Source organism: Chiloscyllium plagiosum, unplaced genomic scaffold (assembly GCF_037043375.1).
Source record: "Chiloscyllium plagiosum isolate Xiang-an unplaced genomic scaffold, Cpla_swu_hap1 HiC_scaffold_44, whole genome shotgun sequence".
Classification (NCBI taxonomy): domain Eukaryota; kingdom Metazoa; phylum Chordata; class Chondrichthyes; order Orectolobiformes; family Hemiscylliidae; genus Chiloscyllium; species Chiloscyllium plagiosum.
This window is the reverse complement of record NW_028270182.1, coordinates 21,236,194-21,255,868: the sequence shown is the minus strand read 5'-3', so window position 1 is coordinate 21,255,868 and position 19,675 is coordinate 21,236,194. Positions and strand designations below refer to the sequence as shown.

General features: G+C 55.6%; 2 protein-coding genes across 5 annotated transcripts in view; one reads left to right on the top strand and one right to left on the bottom strand.

Annotated features, from left to right (window-relative positions):
• LOC122548017 (pentraxin-related protein PTX3-like) overlaps positions 1-7,357 on the top strand; it is a 193,711-nt gene extending 186,354 nt beyond the window's left edge. Inside the window, exon 3 of the mRNA XM_087983033.1 lies at positions 6,159-7,357. Within this exon, the coding sequence (XP_087839159.1) occupies positions 6,159-6,760 (602 nt within the window). The 3' untranslated portion in view covers positions 6,761-7,357. The remainder of the gene's footprint in view (positions 1-6,158) is intronic.
• The window catches only part of naa38 (N-alpha-acetyltransferase 38, NatC auxiliary subunit), a 27,199-nt gene continuing 14,767 nt past the window's right edge, over positions 7,244-19,675 (bottom strand). For 3 of the 4 annotated variants that reach the window (XM_087983036.1, XM_087983035.1, XM_087983037.1), the window contains exons 2-3: positions 11,347-11,531; positions 7,244-10,164 (exon numbers count right to left, since the gene is read on the bottom strand). In XM_087983036.1, the coding sequence (XP_087839162.1) occupies positions 10,052-10,164; positions 11,347-11,524 (291 nt within the window). In that variant the 5' untranslated portion in view covers positions 11,525-11,531 and the 3' untranslated portion in view covers positions 7,244-10,051. Of the gene's footprint in view, positions 10,165-11,346; positions 11,532-11,673; positions 11,842-19,675 lie in introns of those variants that run through there. The other variant, XM_043686747.2, reaches the window with a different exon arrangement.

Sequence of the window (19,675 nt, the reverse complement as noted above, 5' to 3'; positions counted from 1 at the left end):
AGGCCAGGGGGTAGTGGTGAGGGAGAAGGTGACAGATCAGAGGGGGTAGTGGTGAGGGGGAAGGTGACAGGTCAGAGGGGGCAGTGGTGAGGGGGAAGGTGACAGGTCAGAGGGGGCAGTGGTGAGGGAGAGTACCCTTCTGACCTATCACCTTCATCCACTATCACTTTCCCAGCCATCTCTCCCCACAACCCCACCCCCCTCCCATTTATCACTCCACCCCTGAGGCTCCCTGCCTCATTCCTGATGAAGGGCTTATGCCCGAAACATCAACTCTCCTGCTCCTCGGATGCTGCCTGACCTGCTGTGCTTTTCCAGCGCCACACTTGACACTGGGACAGCAAGCAGAGGAGAACTCATGTAAACCTAAGGTTTGACACATTCAGCTGCTCAATCCAACTCTCCTTGTATCCTCCTGATCTCTCTACACAAGATAATATCTTTTAGATGGGAAGTAACTTGAGCTGAGAATTGATGAATCAGGAACACAGAGGGAGTGGCAAGTGGGACTCCTTCTTTAAAAGGGCATTCTGAGGGCCAGGTTTCCTTGATCAAATGGCATTTGTCTGGTCTCAGCAGCCGGTGTTCCCTGAATGCCAGACTTCCAGTGGAGGCATTTCTTTCACTCCACCTAAACACTGTTGGAAGGGTGGTTTTTGAAGAATACTATTCTTTCTTTAAAAGGCCTATACGTGGAATACCCTTTATAAATACACCCTCTTCTAAAACAAGTTTCCAAATTCTTGTCCTCATGATTTGCATTTTCACAAAGCAAGTCAGGGCAGGATTTATACACTTAATGTCCTGATTAGATTAGATTAGATTCCATTCTATACAGTGTGGAAACAGGCCCTTCAGCCCAAACCGACCCTCCGAAGAGTAACCCACCCAGACCAATTTCCCTCTGAATGATGCAACGAACACTTTGGGCAATTTAGCATGGCCAATTCACCTGACCTGCACACCTTTGGACTGTGGGAGGAAACCCACGCAGACACGGGGAGAATGTGCAAACTCCACGCAGACAGTCGCCCGAGGCTGCAATCGAACCTGGGACCCTGGTGCTATGAGGCAGCAGTGTTAACCACTGAGCCACCGTGCCGCTATCCTGGGGAGTGTTGCAGCTTGTTTGGATAAGCAGAGGGGCTGCAGGATGGTTGAGCAAACCCACTGTGGTACAGGAAGCCATTCAAGTGAATTTGGTAAATGGAATGTAGTGATTGTAGGGAACAGCAATCCCTACAATTCCCTGTAGCCAACAGTGAGATTCCAGACAGCTTATCAGCCCAGTGCCAAGGTTAGGGTCGTCTGGGAGGAGGAGAAGCAAGTTGGCATAGTCCACATGGTACCCATGTAATAGGACTAGCAAGCAACTCAGGGATAATGAGAAAATAGGGGCTAAAGTTTTACAAATAGAACTCAAAGGTAGTAATCTCTGGAAAATTCCCTGAACCACAGTAAATTGACATAAGGCTACTAAGATCTAGAGTTAAAATGCTCAATGATTGGTGTGGAAGAAATGGGTTTCAATGCCTAGGGCCCTGGCATTGGCACTGGGGAAAGTGGATGCTGTATCATTGGAACAGGCTACACCTGAACCATGCTAGGTTCAGTGTTCTGGTAAGTAACTTTTCAATTTAATTGTGCTGGCGAAGGATAAGGTGAGGGAAGATGTAATAAGAGAAAGGACAAGGCAGCAGGAGCAATAAGGGAAATGAGAATCAAAATGTGAGCAGAAGGGACAGTGTTTAATCTGAGCAGATAGGTTTGCTTAAAAACAATAAAGAGATGGAACTGTACAAACTATACAAGAGTAGGCCATTCGGTCCTTCAAACCTACTTTTCAACTCAGTGACACAATGGGCTGGTCTGATTTTAACCTCAATTCTACATTCCTGCATATCCCTGATAATCTTTCAACTTTATCTGAATGTGTATAGCAATTGTAACAAATCAAATGAATTGTCAGCTCAAACACAAATAAATATACATGATCTGGTAGCCATTGCAAGGTGACTAAGGCTGAGATCTGAATATTCAGGTCTATGTGACATTTTAGAAGCATGGGAAGCCAGGAAAGGTGGAGGGGTAGCTCTGTTAATTAAAGATGACATTAGTACAAGAACGACAGATGTCCTTCATTCCTGATATCAGGATGTTGAATCAACCTGAATTGAGATGAGAAACTGTTAAGGTAAGAAATTACTTGTGGTAAATATAACCCAAAAAAACTGCAGATGCTGTAAACCAGAAACAGAAGTTGCTGGAAAAGCTCAGCAGGTCTGGCAGCATCTGTGAAGGGAAAGGGAACAGGAGAATCGACGTTTCGGGCATTAGCCCTTCTTCAGGAATGAGGACAGTTTGTCCAGCAGGCTAAGATAAAAGATAGGGAGGAGGGACTTGGGGGAGGGGCGTCGGAAATGTGATAGGTGGAAAGAGGTCAAGGTGAGGGTGATAGGTCAGACTGGGGTGGGGGCGGAGAGGTTGGGAAGAAGATTGCAGGTTAGGAAGGCGGTGCTGAATTTGATGGATTTGACTGAGACAGGGTGGGGGGAGGGGAAATGAGGAAACTGGTGAAATCAGAGTTCATCCCTTGTGGTTGGAGGGTTCCTAGCCGGAAGATGAGGCGTTCTTCCTCCAACCATCGTTTTGCTGTGGTCTGACGATGGAGGAGTCCAAAGACCTGCATATCCTTGGTGGAGTGGGAGGGGGAATTGAAATGTTGAGCTACAGAGTGGTTGGGTTGGTTGGTCCGGGTGTCCCAGAGATGTTCTCTGAAACGCTCCGCAAGTAGGCGGCCTGTCTCTCCAATATAGAGGAGGCCACATCGGGTGCAGAGGATGCAATAGATGATGTGTGTGGAGGTGCAGGTGAATTTGTGGCGGATATGGAAGTTTCCTTTGGGGCCTTGGAGGGAGGTGAGGGGGGAGGTATGGGCGCAAGTCTTGCACCTCCTGCGGTTGCAGGGGAAGGTGCCGGGAGTGGAGGTTGGGTTAGTGGGGGGTGTGGATCTGACCAGGGAGTCACGGAGGGAGTGGTCTTTACGGAATGCTGATAGGGGAGGGAAGGGAAATATGGTGGGGTCCGTTTGGAGGTGGCGGAAATGACGGCGGATGATGCGCTGTACATGGAGACTGGTGGGGTGGTAGGTGAGGACCAGTGGGGTTCTGTCCTGGTGGCGGTTGGAGGGGCGGGGTTCGAGGGCAGAGGAGCGGGAAATGGAGGAGATGCGGTGGAGGGCATCGTCGACCACGTCGGGGGGGAAATTGCGGTCCTTGAAGAAGGAGGCCATCTGGGTTGTGCGTTTTTGGAACTGATCCTCCTGGGAGCAGATGCGGCGGAGTCAAAGGAAGTGGGAGAATGGGATGGCGTTTTTACAGGGGGCAGGGTGGGAGGAGGTGTAGTCCAGGTAGCTGTGGGAGTCGGTCGGTTTGTAGTAGATGTCCGTGTTGATTCGGTCGCCTGAGATAGAAATAGAAAGGTCGAGGAAGGGGAGGGAGGAATCTGAGACTGTCCAGGTGAATTTGAGGTCGGGGTGGAAGGTGTTGGTGAAGTGGATGAACTGTTCAACCTCCTCGTGGGAGCACGAGGCGGCGTCGATACGGTCATCGATGTAGCGGAGGAAAAGGTGGGGGGTGGGGCCAGTATAGTTGCGGAAGATGGATTGTTCCACATATCCTACGAAGAGGCAGGCATAGCTGGGGCCCATGCGGGTGCCCATGGCTACTCCTTTCGTTTGGAGGAAGTGGGAGGATTGGAAAGAGGGTTCCGGCTAGGAACCCTCCAACCACAAGGGATGAACTCGGATTTCACCAGTTTTCTCATTTCCCCTCCCCCCAGCCTGTCTCAGTCAAATCCATCAAATTCAGCACCGCCTTCCTAACCTGCAATCTTCTTCCCGACCTCTCCGCCCCCACCCCAGTCTGACCTATCACCCTCACCTTGACCTCTTTTCACCTATCACATTTCCGACGCCCCTCCCCCAAGTCCCTCCTCCCTATCTTTTATCTTAGCCTGCTGGACAAACTGTCCTCATTCCTGAAGAAGGGCTAATGCCCGAAACGTCGATTCTCCTGTTCCCTAGATGCTGCCTGACCTGCTGCGCTTTTCCAGCAACACATTTCCATCTCTGATCTCCAGCATCTGCAGACCTCACTTTCTCCTCTGTGAAGGGAAATCAGAGTTAACGTTTCGGGTCTGGTGTACAGTGCTGAAGAAGGGTCATCGGACTAGAAACATTAACTCTGATTTCTCTTCACAAATCACTTGTGGTAGTCCCTAACAACAATCACACTCTAGGGCAGATTATACAGGAAGAAAGAATGGGGGCTTGTGAGGAAGGTACTGCAATAATTATGGGTGATTTTCACCCCGGTGTTGGAAAAATCAGACTGGCAAAGTAGTTTGAAAGCAGAGCTCTGGAGTGTTTTAGGATAACTTCCGAACACAGCATTTTCAAGACTCACCCACAGAGCAGATATACTGGACCATAGAGTCATAGAGATGTACAGTATGGAAACAGACCCTTCGGTCCAACCCGTCCATGCCAACCAGATATCCCAACCCAATCTAGTCCCACCTGCCAGCACCCGGCCCATATCCCTCCAAACCCTTCCTATTCATATACCCATCCAAATGCCTTTTAAATGTTGTAATTGTACCAGCCTCCACCACATCCTCTGGCAGCTCACTCCATACATTTACCACCCTCTGTGTGAAAATGTCGCCCTTTAGGTCTCTTTTATATCTTTCCCCTCTCACCCTAAACCTATGCCCTCTACTTCTGGACTCCCCCACCCCAAGGAAAAGACTTTGTCTATTTATCCTATCCAAAACCCTCATGATTTTATAAAGCTCTATTAGGTCAACCCTCAGCCTCCGACACTCCATGGAGAACAGCCCCAGCTTATTCAACCTCTTCCTATAGCTCAAATCCTCCGACCCTGGCAACATTCTTGTAAATCTTTTCTGAACCCTTTCAATTTTCACAACATCCTTGATAGAAAGGAGACCAGAAATGCACGCAATATTCCATAAGTGGCTGATCCAATGTCCTGTACAGCTGCAGTATGACCTCCCAACTCCTGTACTCAATACTCTGACCAATAAAGAAAAGCATACCAAACGCCTTCTTCACTATCCTATCTACCTGAGACTCCACTTTCAAGGAGCTATGAACCTGCACTCCAAGGTCTCTTTGTTCAGCAACACTCCCTAGGACCTTACCATTAAGTGTATAATTCCTGCTAAGATTTGCTTTCTCAGAATGCAGCACCTCGTATTTATTGAAATTAAACTCGACCAAGTGATGTGTGATGCAGTAGTTAATTAATTATTGAACCATTAATTGGTTCTGAGTGCCCCCAGATAGCACTGATTATAACAATCAAATTTCACATTGAGGGAGAGACACTAGAGTTTTAAAAACATGAATAAAGTACAGCACAGAACAGGCCCTTTGGCCCATGTTGTTGTGCCAAGATTTAATCCTAATGTAAAATATAGTAACTTAACCTACGCACCCCTCAACTCACTGCTATCCATGTACATGTCCAACAGCCACTTAAATGTCCCCAATGACTCTGCTTCCACCACCACAGCTGGCAACGCATTCCATGCATTCACAACTCTCTAGGTAAAGAACCTACCTCGGACGTCTCCTTTATACCTTCCTCCTAATATCATCAAATTATGATTTCTCGTACCAGTCAATCCGGCCCTGGGGAAACGTCTCTGGCTATTGACTCTATCTAATGCTCTCATTATTTTGTACACCTCGATCAGGTCTCCTCCCTTCCTCCTTCTCTCCAGAGAGAAAAGTCCGAGCTTAGTCAACCTTTCTTCATATGGCAAGCCCTCCAGTCCCGGCAGCATCCTGGTAAACCTTCTTTGCACCCTCTCCAAAGCCTCTGTATCTTTCCTATAGTAGGGCGACCAGAACTGGGCACAATATTCCTAAGGGGATGAAGATACAGCTGAATAAAATTAACTTGCAGAAGTATGGGAAAGATCAGTAGAGATACAGAGACAGATATTTAAGCAGGAATCACACTGTTCACCTTTAATTGGTTTTAACAGGCTGAGTGGCCTCCCAATTACAAGAGGACAGAATTAGATTTTCCCTAAAAGCATGTTAATTCCTGTATTGTTTTTAACAGGATGCCAGAGGGCATTGACATTTCCTGCTCACATGAAGGGGACACAGGCCAACATTCTCCCTGCAGACAGCCGCAACCTCCTCACCTTCACCGCCTGCATCTGGGCAAATCCAAGCAGCACAACGGAAGAAGTGGTGCTGTTCTCCTACTGCGCTGAAGGAAATGGCACCGGATTCCAGCTGTACCTCAGCCGAGGCGCAGTCTGGTTCTCGGCGGACTCTGTGGAAGTACACACTCACACAGGCTTCTTGGGAAAGTGGACGCACTACTGCGGGATCTGGGACGGCAACTTTGGGAACATCACGTTGGTAGCCAATGGTCAGGTGATGGCTTCACGCAGCCTTACCACCGGGTTGCACACAATCCCTGGCGGAGGAGCTGTGCAACTGGGCCAAGTAAATGCCAAATGCCAGGCGGGCAAAAATGCCAAGGTACCCACTGCGTTCACTGGAAAGCTGACAGGCTTTAACCTGTGGGACGCAGCCATCTCAGAGATGAAGGTTAGCCTTCTGCTGCAAAACAACGGGTGTGACTTCAAGGGGAACATGGTGGGGTGGGATGTTTCTCCAATAACCGTGGGAGCTGGTGTGCTGATCGAGTAGAGAATCACTCTGATACACACGTTAACAGAACTTTATATCACAGATTTAAAAAAACGAAATCCCTTCCCCCACCCCCCCATTGCAAAAAACCTTAACCTTACAGCAGATATTTTATAAAATGAAAAATGGTCTTGTATCTGGTCAGGCAGCCATTTTAAAAACTATTTCATTTGGTGCCCGGCCTATCCGATGTTGTAAAACCAGTCATACACCACACGAAAAAACCCAGCTGAAACAGTCCAGCAAACAATGGTGCAATTACAAAGTACCTCAGGGTACACTTGCTTGGGGTGCTATTTTAAAATCACTCCCTCGTAGCACCCTGTTCCACCTGGATACACAAGGAGATCTATTCATGGGCACACTACCCTGTTTGTCCAAGAATGTTTTGGTATCCCCTTTGCATGGGTAAAGTTATTAATGCAATGGGGATTTTTAATATAAAATATATGCACACACACAAAATATTCTTACGAACTTGCATAACAAATAAAATGTTTGCTTTTTAATATAACAGCATACAAAGTTTCCCACCTCACAGCTTTGCGTCGTTGAAGTTATGCATGTTTAAGCCTATCTACATAAGCGTATTGCGAATGTTCTGGCAGAAGTTGAATGTTACTGGAAGAAGCTTACAAGGTATTCACAGAAACCGGATGCAACTGATCCACGTCCCCCTCAAACCTTAATCGATGCTACTCCCCCGACCACTCTCTATACAGTGACTTCCATATTGTCCCACTCACTGGGCGAAAAGGTTTTTCCTGAATTCCTGATGGAATTTCTTGGTGACTATTTTCCTGAGTTCTGCCCCTCCCCTCACTTGAGGAACATCATCTCTACCATTATCTTTTGTCACCTTGCCTTCATAACATTTGTCGCCTCCAACAGGTCACCCTCTCAGCCTAGAGAAATAAGCCGCACCATGTAAGGCGATCGCTTAGCAGTAATGCCAATAGAAGAGCAATCCAGGGGCAGACTAACACTCTAAGGAGGTGGAGTCATGTGTGGAAATTCTACCATTGCAGCCGGTGTAACTTTAAATTTAATTAAAGAATTTGAAATTAAAAGCAACTTTCAGTAACAGAGACTATGAAATGATCACCAGTTGCTGTAAAAACCTAACTGGTTGACTACTGTCCTTTAGGGAAGGAAATCTATCTTACCAGGTCTGGAACTACACATGACTTCAATTTGGTTGATTCTGAACAGCCCTCTGAAGTGGCTGATTAAAGCCACTCAGTTCAATGGGTAACTAGGGCTGGGCAAATGCCAACTGTGCCAGCGATGCCCAAATCCCACAAAAATAAAAAGGTTATACCTCTATGGAAAATATTGGTGTGGCATGGAGCACAGGTAACCTTTCCTAAAGATTGAACACATAGAGGAACAAGACCTCCGAGTGAAATAAATTGGACAAAATCAACTGGAAGAACGGATGAATACAGTCCCCAATAACTCAGAGGCTCAAGTTTTTTTGAGTTTAGCCACATACGTTTTGTTAAACATTTCAAATGGACAAAAAAAATCAATCATTTAAATATTTTTCCTAAATGCACATATTTGAATAAAAATGACTGCCACAAAATACATATTTTCTGTCTCTCTCTCAGGTTATGTATATTAATGCTTTCTGCCTACAAAGCATCATGTTTTGCAGACACCACTGTTCACATTTACTCCCAGGACCAAAACACTGTGCAGGCTGGAAATCTGCAGTAAAGATAGAAATATCCACAAGTCTTGATATTGCCGTGTGGCGCGGTTGGAAGAGGAGAGAAGCTCAGTGTTAGTCAGCCTGCAGAGCATGGGTGAGCTGTCCAAGGCATGTGATAGCGACAGGCTATCATAGGGGAAAGGGGAGTGAGTGATAGACAGTGCACAGCCATCATCCAGGGAAGACACCTCATTGTGCATGAGAGCAAGGCAAATGTGCCTGCGATGCCTCAGTGGCTGGGCAGCTCCCCATTATGTGCTGAGAGGTAATGAACAAACTAGTCTGCTCCTCGCCAGGACAGGTTACAGAGCAACGAGACAGGTGGGGAGTACCCTGTTCCAAGAACTGATCTGATCGTAAACAAAGGAAGCCATACCGAACATTCCAACTGAACTTTCTGTCCACTCAGGAGCATCTTGTGATCGTGCCAACTCCTGAACAGCGACTGACTTCAGATGACTTTCACTCACGCAACATTTTGGACTGGGACAAGAGTGAACTAAAGGTTCATTAACACGTGTGTGTGTGTGTGTGTGTGTGTGTGGAGGCAGAGGACAAATCGAGTGGCTTCTGCTAGCGAGGATAAAGCAGCTCCTGTTCAGTTGCAACAAGCGAATTTCAGCTCCAGCCCCACTCTCCTGCTGAAAGGGAGAGGGAAACGCAGAGGGGCAGGGAAACGCAGAGGGGCAGGGAAACGCAGAGGGGCAGGCAGACAGAGAGGCAGACAGACAGACAGAAACCAGGCAACCAGTTCTTAAGATTCTGGAAGATCCAGAAATTCAAGTTGCAACTCAGATTTTTGTGTATTGTTTGTTGTTGTTAATACATTGTAGTTTGTCCATGTCAGGATGTTTGAAAAAAAAATTGTTTTTGTCCTGGTGGACGTCCTCCTATATGTGATTCAGGATAAGCGTCTCTCTCATACTGTGTTTTTATACAGAGTTCATAACAATTTACAGGACCTTGAGATCTTGTTCAGATAATCTGAAATTCATATAACCGAGGTTGTTCTGTATACATATATACATACTCACACAAGCTACTGATAATGGATCATAAAGAACAAACTGGGAAACAGTTTTCAAGTTCACTAATCAATCAGCCCTCTGCTTCAAAATAATCACTGGAAAAGCAATATCCCCGAGGCTCAATTCATGTGCCCTTCAGTGGGCATCTGCTGTTGATAAGTCATAGGTTTATAGATCCCAGGTTGGTTTTCTTGGGGTGCGTGTAGGGCAGGCGATGTATTGACTGGATGGTCATGGGAGGCCTCATGCATCATGTTGGAAAAGGAAGAGGAAGAGGAAGAGGTCAGAAGAAACATGGACCAGCCAACGGTCTGACTCAGGCGACGCTGTCCAGCTTGTTCCAATTTCTCAGTTGAACTTCACAAGTAATCTTCAAAAGGAACAAGCCCCTGCCACCAATGCAATAACGACGAACAAGGTGCTGGCTGGGTGGAAGCCTGGGCAGGGGTGGGGAAGGTCATGGTCCTCACAGTGCAACTGACATTGACCGTGCACCCAGGCCTCGGCACCCAATGCATGCCTGGCTTCCAACAGCCAAGCTCTGCCTCACATATACGGTGGGCTTGACACACTGTCCATTTCAACCTCGATCGAAACTATGTGATGCCCAGGGATCATGGCCAGACCCAGCACTCGTGGTTCACCGTGTGCCAAGGAATCTGCAATGAGATGCATTTAAAATAAAGTAAACATCATTCCTCTTGGCCTCACCTTCTGCAGAGGAAGTCACATTCAATCTGTGCAATGTTCTAGAAATATGGCTCTGGCCACCACATGCAAGATGGAGACTTTCCACTGCTGCAGGCATGTAGGGTAAACCCGTTAGGCTGATGACCATTCTCACCAACTAGAGTTGGGGCCCTACTTCATGTTCCCACACTATAGGGGAGATATGAGAGCCTGAGAAAGTGTGCAGAAATCCCAGCATTCTTACAGCGTGGAAGCAGGCTAAGCGGCCTCGAGGCCATACCGATCCACCGAAGAGCCTTATCCCACCCAGACACACCCACCCTTGTCCTATACCCCTAACCTTGCATTTACTATGGCTAACCCACCTAGTCTTCCTGAAGAAGGGCATGTGCCCGAAACGTCGAATCTTCTGTTCCCTAGATGCTGCCTGACCTGCTGTGCTGTTCCAGCAATAAAGTTTCAGCTAACCCACCTAGTCTGCACCTTTCTGCACATTATGGTCAATTTTGCATGACTAATCCACCTAACCTGCACATTTTTGGACTATGGGAGGAACCCAGAGCACCCAGTGGAAACCCGTGCAGACACAGGGAGAATGTGCAAACTCCACACAGACAGTAGCACTAGGGTAGAATCAAGGCCGGGTACCTGGCGCTGGGAGGCAGCAGTGCTAACCACTGAGTCACCATTTCATCTGAATGATTCTAGGGATGAGAGGGCTTTAGTGATGAGATCAGGATTTTTCTCCTCAGAGTGAGAGAGATTGAGGAGAGATTTGCTTGAGACAACAGGAGGTTTAAGTGAGACAGGTAAAAGAAAGGTTGCTTTCAGGACAGAGTTAACCCTAACACTGCCCTGACTCTTTGTAGATTCCTGTTACTGACCCACCCTCGCAGGCTCCTGTCGTTTACCACCCTCACCTGGCAGGTTCCTGTTCTTTATGCTCCTCCCAACCCCAGACAGGTTCCTGTCTCTCCCCACCATACTCCCTGCCTCTGCAGATTGCTATTCTTTCCCTGTACCAAACCCCTCTTCCACCCGCAGGTACCTGTTGTTATTTACCCTCTCCCCACCCTCCTCATAAGGTCCATCATTGACTCTGGAACACCGTCCCCCAGCCTCTCGTCCTCTGGTCACAGACTACTCTTTACCTGTTGGTTTCAGGTACTCCTGGGCTGAGCCCAAAATGACGTTGCAGTCCCGGTCGGTGCACAGGAAGAGACCAATCAATGTCCTGCCATCGGTCATTTGGATCCTCATACTTTTGTTCAGTAAGCTCTCCAACATCTGCCTGGAGTTGGAGGCCATGGCCATATTGCTGTCTGCCATATCCTGGCTGAAGAAACAACGGACAAGGTCACTGGGAGCTGCAGCTTGCTGACTCTGAGCTCATCGCACAAGCTCTCAGTAACTCACAGTGAGATCTGCATACACTCACAGTCCAATCACCTAACAGTCAGTACCTCGGGAAACCTTACCTGCCACTACAGTGAGTCGTCCCAAAGCCCTTCACAGCCAAAGCTGCTAATGTGGATGCCAATATGCACATAGCACTATCGATCCCACACCAACCCGAAATCTGACTCAGGGATAAAGGCAATGACACGCCAAATGCGCATTCCTTGTAGCAGCATTTTCTAGTACAACTGGAATGAAGCAATTCGTTGTTCATCACTCACACATGCACACTAATATGTGCACACTATCATAACATATGCATACTACTGCATCTCTGCACACACTGGGCACAAACAGGGACACATGGAGCCCCTACTTGCCTGACACCCCCAGACTCCAGTGATCACAACCACCACCTCCATCATTCTTCACCTGAGGCCCTTACCCCATGGCCCCCTCATTCTGATAGCCATCCTCCACAATTTGCGACCGCTCGCCTCTTACCTGCTTCCATCCTTGGATTGCCCTCATCCCTCCGTTCGATCAGCTCCAATTCCCCCTACCCTACTGGTTCTGCTACCTCCTAGGCCCCAGTCTCCTCCACTCCCCCTCTAGCCCAGTTCATTTCCCCCAACACATTGCCTCCCCAGGTTTCTCCCACCCCCATTCCCAGTTTCTACACCTGGCTACTGCCTCCGAGTCACCAGGTTTCCACTGCACACCTCCCTCCTCATTTTTCCCAACCCCAGTTCTTGCAGCCTTCCCCACTATCCTCTGGATGCCCCCCTTTCCCACTGTAACCCCAAACCCACTTTTCCCACCCACCTACCCAATTTCTTCCTCCGGTCTCCCCAGTTCACCCTCCTCCTCTTCCTCGTGCTCCCTCCACCACGGCTTGGCGAGATCCCCCTGCCACCTATGCCCCAATACCCATCACCTCTCTATTCCACAGTTATCTCTTCCATCCATCATACATCCCCCACCCTATTCACCTGGTCCCCCCTCCTCTTTATCACACAGTTCTCATCCTCCTTACCCTACCCCCAGTTCCTACTTCCCTTCCCTTCTCCCCCAACCGTAATTCCTTCCCCCATCACCCAGTTTCCTCACTTCCTTCTGTCCTCCCCCGGTTCCACCAATTCTAAACAGCTCTAACCCCGGGTCTCTCCCTCCCACCCTGTTCTCTCCCATCTTCTATGCATTTCTGTCCCTTCACAACCCCATTTATCCAACTCACACCCCAGGATCCTTGCCTCCGCCCACCGCTTTCCAATCCATCCTCAGAGTGCTCTCCAAGCCTCCCGACCATCTCGCTTATGGCCACATCCTCCTTTTTTCTAAACATTATCTCCATCCCTACCCTTCCATTCTCTACCTCCTTTTTCCACCATTCACCCCCATCATGTCCCCCCCCCCGTCACATTCCCCCCTCCACGATGTCCCCCCCGGAACATTCCCCCCTCCCTGATATCCGCGTCACATTCCCCCCCGCCCCGATGTCCCCCCCCGTCACATTCCCCCCTCCCTGATATCCGCGTCACATTCCCCCCCACCCCGATGTCCCCCCCGTCACATTCCCCCCTCCCCGATGTCCCCCCAAGATATCACCCCTCGTCACATTCCCCCCCTCCCCGATGTCCCCCCCGTCACATTCCCCCCTCCCTGATATCCGCGTCACATTCCCCCCGCCCCAATGTCCGCCCCCGTCACATTCCCCCCTCCCCGATGTCCCCCCAAGATATCACCCCCCGTCACATCCCCCCCCCCTCCCCGATGTCCGCCCCCGTCACATTCCCCCCTCCCCGATGTCCCCCCAAGATATCACCCCCCGTCACATTCCGTCCCGGCCCGATGTCCGCCCCCGTCACATTCCCCCCTCCCCGATGTCCCCCCAAGATATCACCCCCCGTCACATTCCGTCCCGGCCCGATGTCCGCCCCCGTCACATTCCGTCCCCCTCCCCGATGTCCCCCCAAGATATCACCCCCCGTCACATTCCCCCCCCCTCCCCGATGTCCCCCTCCGTCACGTTCCCCCCCCTCCCCGATGTCCCCCCCCGTCACGTTCCCCCCCCTCCCCGATGTCCCCCCCCGTCACGTTCCCCCCTCCCCGTTATCCCACCCCCCGTCACGTTCCCCCCTCCCCGATATCCCACCCCCCGTCACGTTCCCCCCTCCCCGATATCCCCCCCCGTCACGTTCCCCCCTCCCCGATATCCCCCCCCCGTCACGTTCCCACCTCCCCGTCAGGTTCCCCCCTCCCCGATATCAACCCCCCCGGCACGTTCCCCCCTCCCCGATATCCCCCCCCGTCACGTTCCCCCCTCCCCGATATCCCCCCCCCCGTCACGTTCCCCCCTCCCCGATATCCCCCCCCCGTCACGTTCCCCCCTCCCCGATATCCCCCCCCCCCGTCACGTTCCCCCCTCCCCGATATCCCCCCCCCCGTCACGTTCCCCCCTCCCCGATATCCCCCCCCCCCCGTCACGTTCCCCCCTCCCCGATATCCCCCCCCCAGTCACGTTCCCCCCTCCCCGATATCCCCCCCGTCACGTTCCCACCTCCCCGTCACGTTCCCCCCTCCCCGATATCCCCCCCCCTCACGTTCCCCCCTCCCCGATATCCCCCCCGTCACGTTCCCCCCTCCCCGATATCCCCCCCCCGTCACGTTCCCCCCTCCCCGATATCCCCCCCCTATCACGTTCCCCCTCCCCCCCGATATCCCCCGTCACGTTCCCCCCTCCCCCATGATATCCCCCATCACGTTCCCCCCTCCCCGATATCTCCTCCCCGTCACGTTCCCCACTCCCCGATATCTCCTCCCCGTCACGTTCCCCCCCCCCGATATCTCCTCCCCGTCACGTTCCCCCCTCCCGATATCCCCCCCCCCCGTCACGTTCCCCCCTCCCCGATATCCCCCCCCCCCCCGTCACGTTCCCCCCTCCCCGATATCCCCCCCCCCCCGTCACGTTCCCCCCTCCCCGATATCCCCCCCCCAGTCACGTTCCCCCCTCCCCGATATCCCCCCCGTCACGTTCCCACCTCCCCGTCACGTTCCCCCCTCCCCGATATCCCCCCCCCTCACGTTCCCCCCTCCCCGATATCCCCCCCGTCACGTTCCCCCCTCCCCGATATCCCCCCCCCGTCACGTTCCCCCCTCCCCGATATCCCCCCCCTATCACGTTCCCCCTCCCCCCCGATATCCCCCGTCACGTTCCCCCCTCCCCCATGATATCCCCCATCACGTTCCCCCCTCCCCGATATCTCCTCCCCGTCACGTTCCCCACTCCCCGATATCTCCTCCCCGTCACGTTCCCCCCCCCCGATATCTCCTCCCCGTCACGTTCCCCCCTCCCCGATATCTCCCCCCGTCACGTTCCCCCCTCCCCGATATCCTCCCCGTCACGTTCCCCCCTCCCCGATATGATCCCCATGTCATGTTGCCCCCTCCACAGATATCCCCCCTGTCATGTTGCCCCCCCCCACAGATTTCACCCGTCACGTTCCCCCTCCCCTCGATACCCCCACGTCACATTTCCCCCCCAGTATTCCCCGTCACATTCCCCCCCCCCAGATATCCCCCGTCACGTTCCCCCTCTCCGAAATGATCCGTCCGTCACGTTCCCCCTCCCTCCCCAATATCCCCCCGTCACATTCCCCCTCCCCCCCCCCGATATCCCCCGTCACGTTCCCCCGCTCCCCGATATCACCCTCATCACGTTCCCCCTCTCCGAAATAATCCGCCCGTCACGTTCCCCCTCCCTCCCCAATATCCCCCCGTCACATTCCCCCTCCTCCCCAATATCCCCCGGGCACATTCCCCCTCCCCCGCAATATCCCCCGGGCACATTCCCCCTCCCCCGCAATATCCCCCTCCCGTCACATTCCCCCCCAACAGATATCCCCGGTCACGTTCCCCCTCCCCCCCGATATCCCCCGTCACGTTCCCCCTCCCCCCCGATATCCCCCTCCCATCACGTTCCCCCTCCCCCCCGATATCCCCCGTCACGTTTCCCCTCCCCCCCCCGATATCCCCCGTCACGTTTCCCCTCCCCCCCCGATATCCCCCGTCACGTTTCCCCTCCCCCCCCCGATATCCCCCGTCACGTTCCCCCTCCCCCCCCGATATCCCCCGTCACGTTCCCGCTACCCCCCGATATCCCCCGTCACGTTCCCCCTCCCCCACGATATCCCCCGTCACGTTCCCGCTCCCCCCCGATATCCCCCGTCACGTTCCCGCTCCCCCCCGATATCCCCCGTCAGGTTCCCCCTCCCCCCCCGATATCCCCCGTCACGTTCCCCCTCCCCCCCCATATCCCCGTCACGTTCCCCCTCCCCCCCTGATATCCCCCGTCACGTTCCCCCTCCCCCCCCCCCCCAGAAACCCCCCGTCACGTTCCCCCTCCCCCCCCCCCCGATATCCCCCGTCACGTTCCCCCTCCCCCCCCGATATCCCCCGTCACGTTCCCCCTCCCCCCCCGATATCCCCCGTCACGTTCCCGCTCCCCCCCCCGATATTCCCCGTCACGTTCCCCCTCCCCCCCCCCCTGATATCCCCCGTCACGTTCCCCCTCCCCCGCCCCCCGATATCCCCTGTCACGTTCCCCCTCCCCCGCCCCCCCGATATCCCCCGTCACGTTCCCCCTCCCCCGCCCCCCCGATATCCCCCGTCACGTTCCCCCTCCCCCCCCGATATACCCCGTCACGTTCCCCCTCCCCCCCCCGATATACCCCGTCACATTCCCCCTCCCGCCCCCACGATATCCCCCCCCACAGATATCCCCCGTCACAATCCCCCTCCCCCTCCCGATATCCCCCGTCACGTTCCCCCTCCCCCTCCCGATATCCCCCGTCACGTTCCCCCTCCCCCTCCCGATATCCCCCGTCACGTTCCCCCTCCCCCTCCCGATATCCCCCGTCACGTTCCCCCTCCCCCTCCCCCCCGTCACGTTCCCCCTCCCCCTCCCGATATCCCCCGTCACGTTTCTTCTCCCCCTCCCGATATCCCCCGTCACGTTCCCCCTCCCCCTCCCGATATCCCCCGTCACGTTCCCCCTCCCCCTCCCGATATCCCCCGTCACGTTCCCCCTCCCCCTCCCGATATCCCCCGTCACGTTCCCCCTCCACCCCCCCCCGATATCCCCCGTCACGTTCCCCCTCCACCCCCCCCCCGATATCCCCCGTCACGTTCCCCCTCCACCCCCCCCCCGATATCCCCCGTCACGTTCCCCCTCCACCCCCCCCCCCGATATCCCCCGTCACGTTCCCCCTCCACCCCCCCCCCCGATATCCCCCGTCACGTTCCCCCCCCCGATATCCCCCGTCACGTTCCCCCTCCCCCCCCCGATATCCCCCGTCACGTTCCCCCTCCCCCTCCCGATATCCCCCGTCACGTTCCCCCTCCAACCCCCCCCCGATATCCCCCGTCACGTTCCCCCTCCACCCCCCCCCGATATCCCCCGTCACGTTCCCCCTCCACCCCCACCCCCGATATCCCCCGTCACGTTCCCCCTCCACCCCCCCCCCCGATATCCCCCGTCACGTTCCCCCTCCACCCCCCCCCGATATCCCCCGTCACGTTCTCCCCCCCCCCGATATCCCCCGTCACGTTCCCCCTCCCCCCCCCGATATCCCCCGTCACGTTCCCCCTCCACCCCCCCCCCCGATATCCCCCGTCACGTTCCCCCCCCCCGATATCCCCCGTCACGTTCCCCCTCCCCCCCCCGATATCCCCCGTCACGTTCCCCCTCCCCCTCCCGATATCCCCCGTCACGTTCCCCCTCCACCCCCCCCCGATATCCCCCGTCACGTTCCCCCTCCACCCCCCCCCGATATCCGCCGTCACGTTCCCCCTCCACCCCCACCCCCGATATCCCCCGTCACGTTCCCCCTCCACCCCCCCCCCCGATATCCCCCGTCACGTTCCCCCTCCACCCCCCCCCCCCGATATCCCCCGTCACGTTCCCCCCCCCCCGATATCCCCCGTCACGTTCCCCCTCCCCCCCCGATATCCCCCGTCACGTTCCCCCTCCCCCCCCCGATATCCCCCGTCACGTTCCCCCCCCCATATCCCCCGTCACGTTCCCCCTCCCCGATATCCCCCGTCACGTTCCCCCTCCCCCCCCCCGATATCCCCCGTCACGGTCCCCCTCCCCACCCCCATATCCCCCGTCACGGTCCCCCTCCCCCCCCCCGATATCCCCCGTCACGTTCCCCCTTCCCCCCCCGATATCCCCCGTCACGTTCCCCCCCCCCCGATATCCCCCGTCACGTTCCCCCTCCCACCCCCCATATCCCCCGTCACGTTCCCCCTCACCCCCCGCCCCCCGATATCCCCCGTCACGTTCCCCTTCCCCCGCCCCGATATCCCCCGTCACGTTCCCCCTCCCCCCCGCGATATCCCCCGTCACGTTCCCCCTCCCCCCCCAATATCCCGCGTCACGTTCCCCCTCCCCCCCTCCCGATATCCCGCGTCACGTTCCCCCTCCCCCCCGATATCGCCCATCACGTTCCCCCTCCCCCCCCCCCCGATATCCCCCATCATGTTCCCCCTCCCTCCCCGATATCCCCCGTCATGTTCGCCCTCCCCACCCCCCGATATCCCCCGTCACGTTCCCCCCCCGATATCCCCCGTCACGTTCCCCCTCCCCCCCGATATCCCCCGTCACGTTCCCCCCCCGATATCCCCCGTCACGTTCCCCCTCCCCCCCGATATCCCCCGTCACGTTCCCCCTCCCCCCCCGATATCCCCCGTCACGTTCCCCCTCCCCCCCGTCACGTTCCCCCTCCCCCCCCCCGATATCCCCCGTCACGTTCCCCCTCCCCCCCCGATATCCCCCGTCACGTTCCCCCTCCCCCCCCCGATATCCCCCGTCACGTTCCCCCTTCCCCCCCCGATATCCCCCGTCACGTTCCCCCTCCCCCCCCCCATATCCCCCGTCACGTTCCCCCTCCCCCCCCCCATATCCCCCGTCACGTTCCCCCTCTCTCCCCCGAAATCCCCCGTCACGTCCCCCCCCCCCCCATATCCCCCGTCACGTTCCCCCTCCCCCCCCCCATATCCCCCGTCACGTTCCCCCTCCCCCCCCATATCCCCCGTCACGTTCCCCCTCCCCCCCCGATATCCCCCGTCACGTTCCCCCTCCCTCCCCCCCCGATATCCCCCGTCACGTTCCCCCTCCCCCCCCCGATATCCCCCGTCACGTTCCTCCTCCCCCGCCCCCCCGATATCCCCTGTCACGTTCCTCCTCCCCCGCCCCCCCGATATCCCCTGTCACGTTCCTCCTCCCCCGCCCCCCCGATATCCCCCGTCACGTTCCCCCTGCCCCCCCCGATATACCCCGTCACATTCCCCCTCCCGCCCCCACGATATCCCCCCCCACAGATATCCCCCGTCACGTTCCCCCTCCCCCCCACCCACAGATATCCCCCCCCCACAGATATCCCCCGTCACGTTCCCCCTCCCCCTCCCGATATCCCCCGTCACGTTCCCCCTCCCCCTCCCGATATCCCCCGTCACGTTCCCCCTCCCCCTCCCGATATCCCCCGTCACGTTCCCCCTCCCCCTCCCGATATCCCCCGTCACGTTCCCCCTCCCCCTCCCGATATCCCACGTCACGTTCCCCCTCCCCCTCCCGATATCCCCCGTCACGTTCCCCCTCCCCCTCCCGATATCCCCCGTCACGTTCCCCCTCCCCCTCACGATATCCCCCGTCACGTTCCCCCTCCCCCTCCCGATATCCCCCGTCACGTTCCCCCTCCCCCTCCCGATATCCCCCGTCACGTTCCCCCTCCCCCTCCCGATATCCCCCGTCACGTTCCCCCTCCCCCTCCCGATATCCCCCGTCACGTTCCCCCTCCCCCTCCCGATATCCCCCGTCACGTTCCCCCTCCACCCCCCCCCGATATCCCCCGTCACGTTCCCCCTCCACCCCCCCCCGATATCCCCCGTCACGTTCCCCCTCCACCCCCCCCGATATCCCCCGTCACGTTCCCCCCCCCCGATATCCCCCGTCACGTTCCCCCTCCCCCCCCCCGATATCCCCCGTCACGTTCCCCCCCCCATATCCCCCGTCACGTTCCC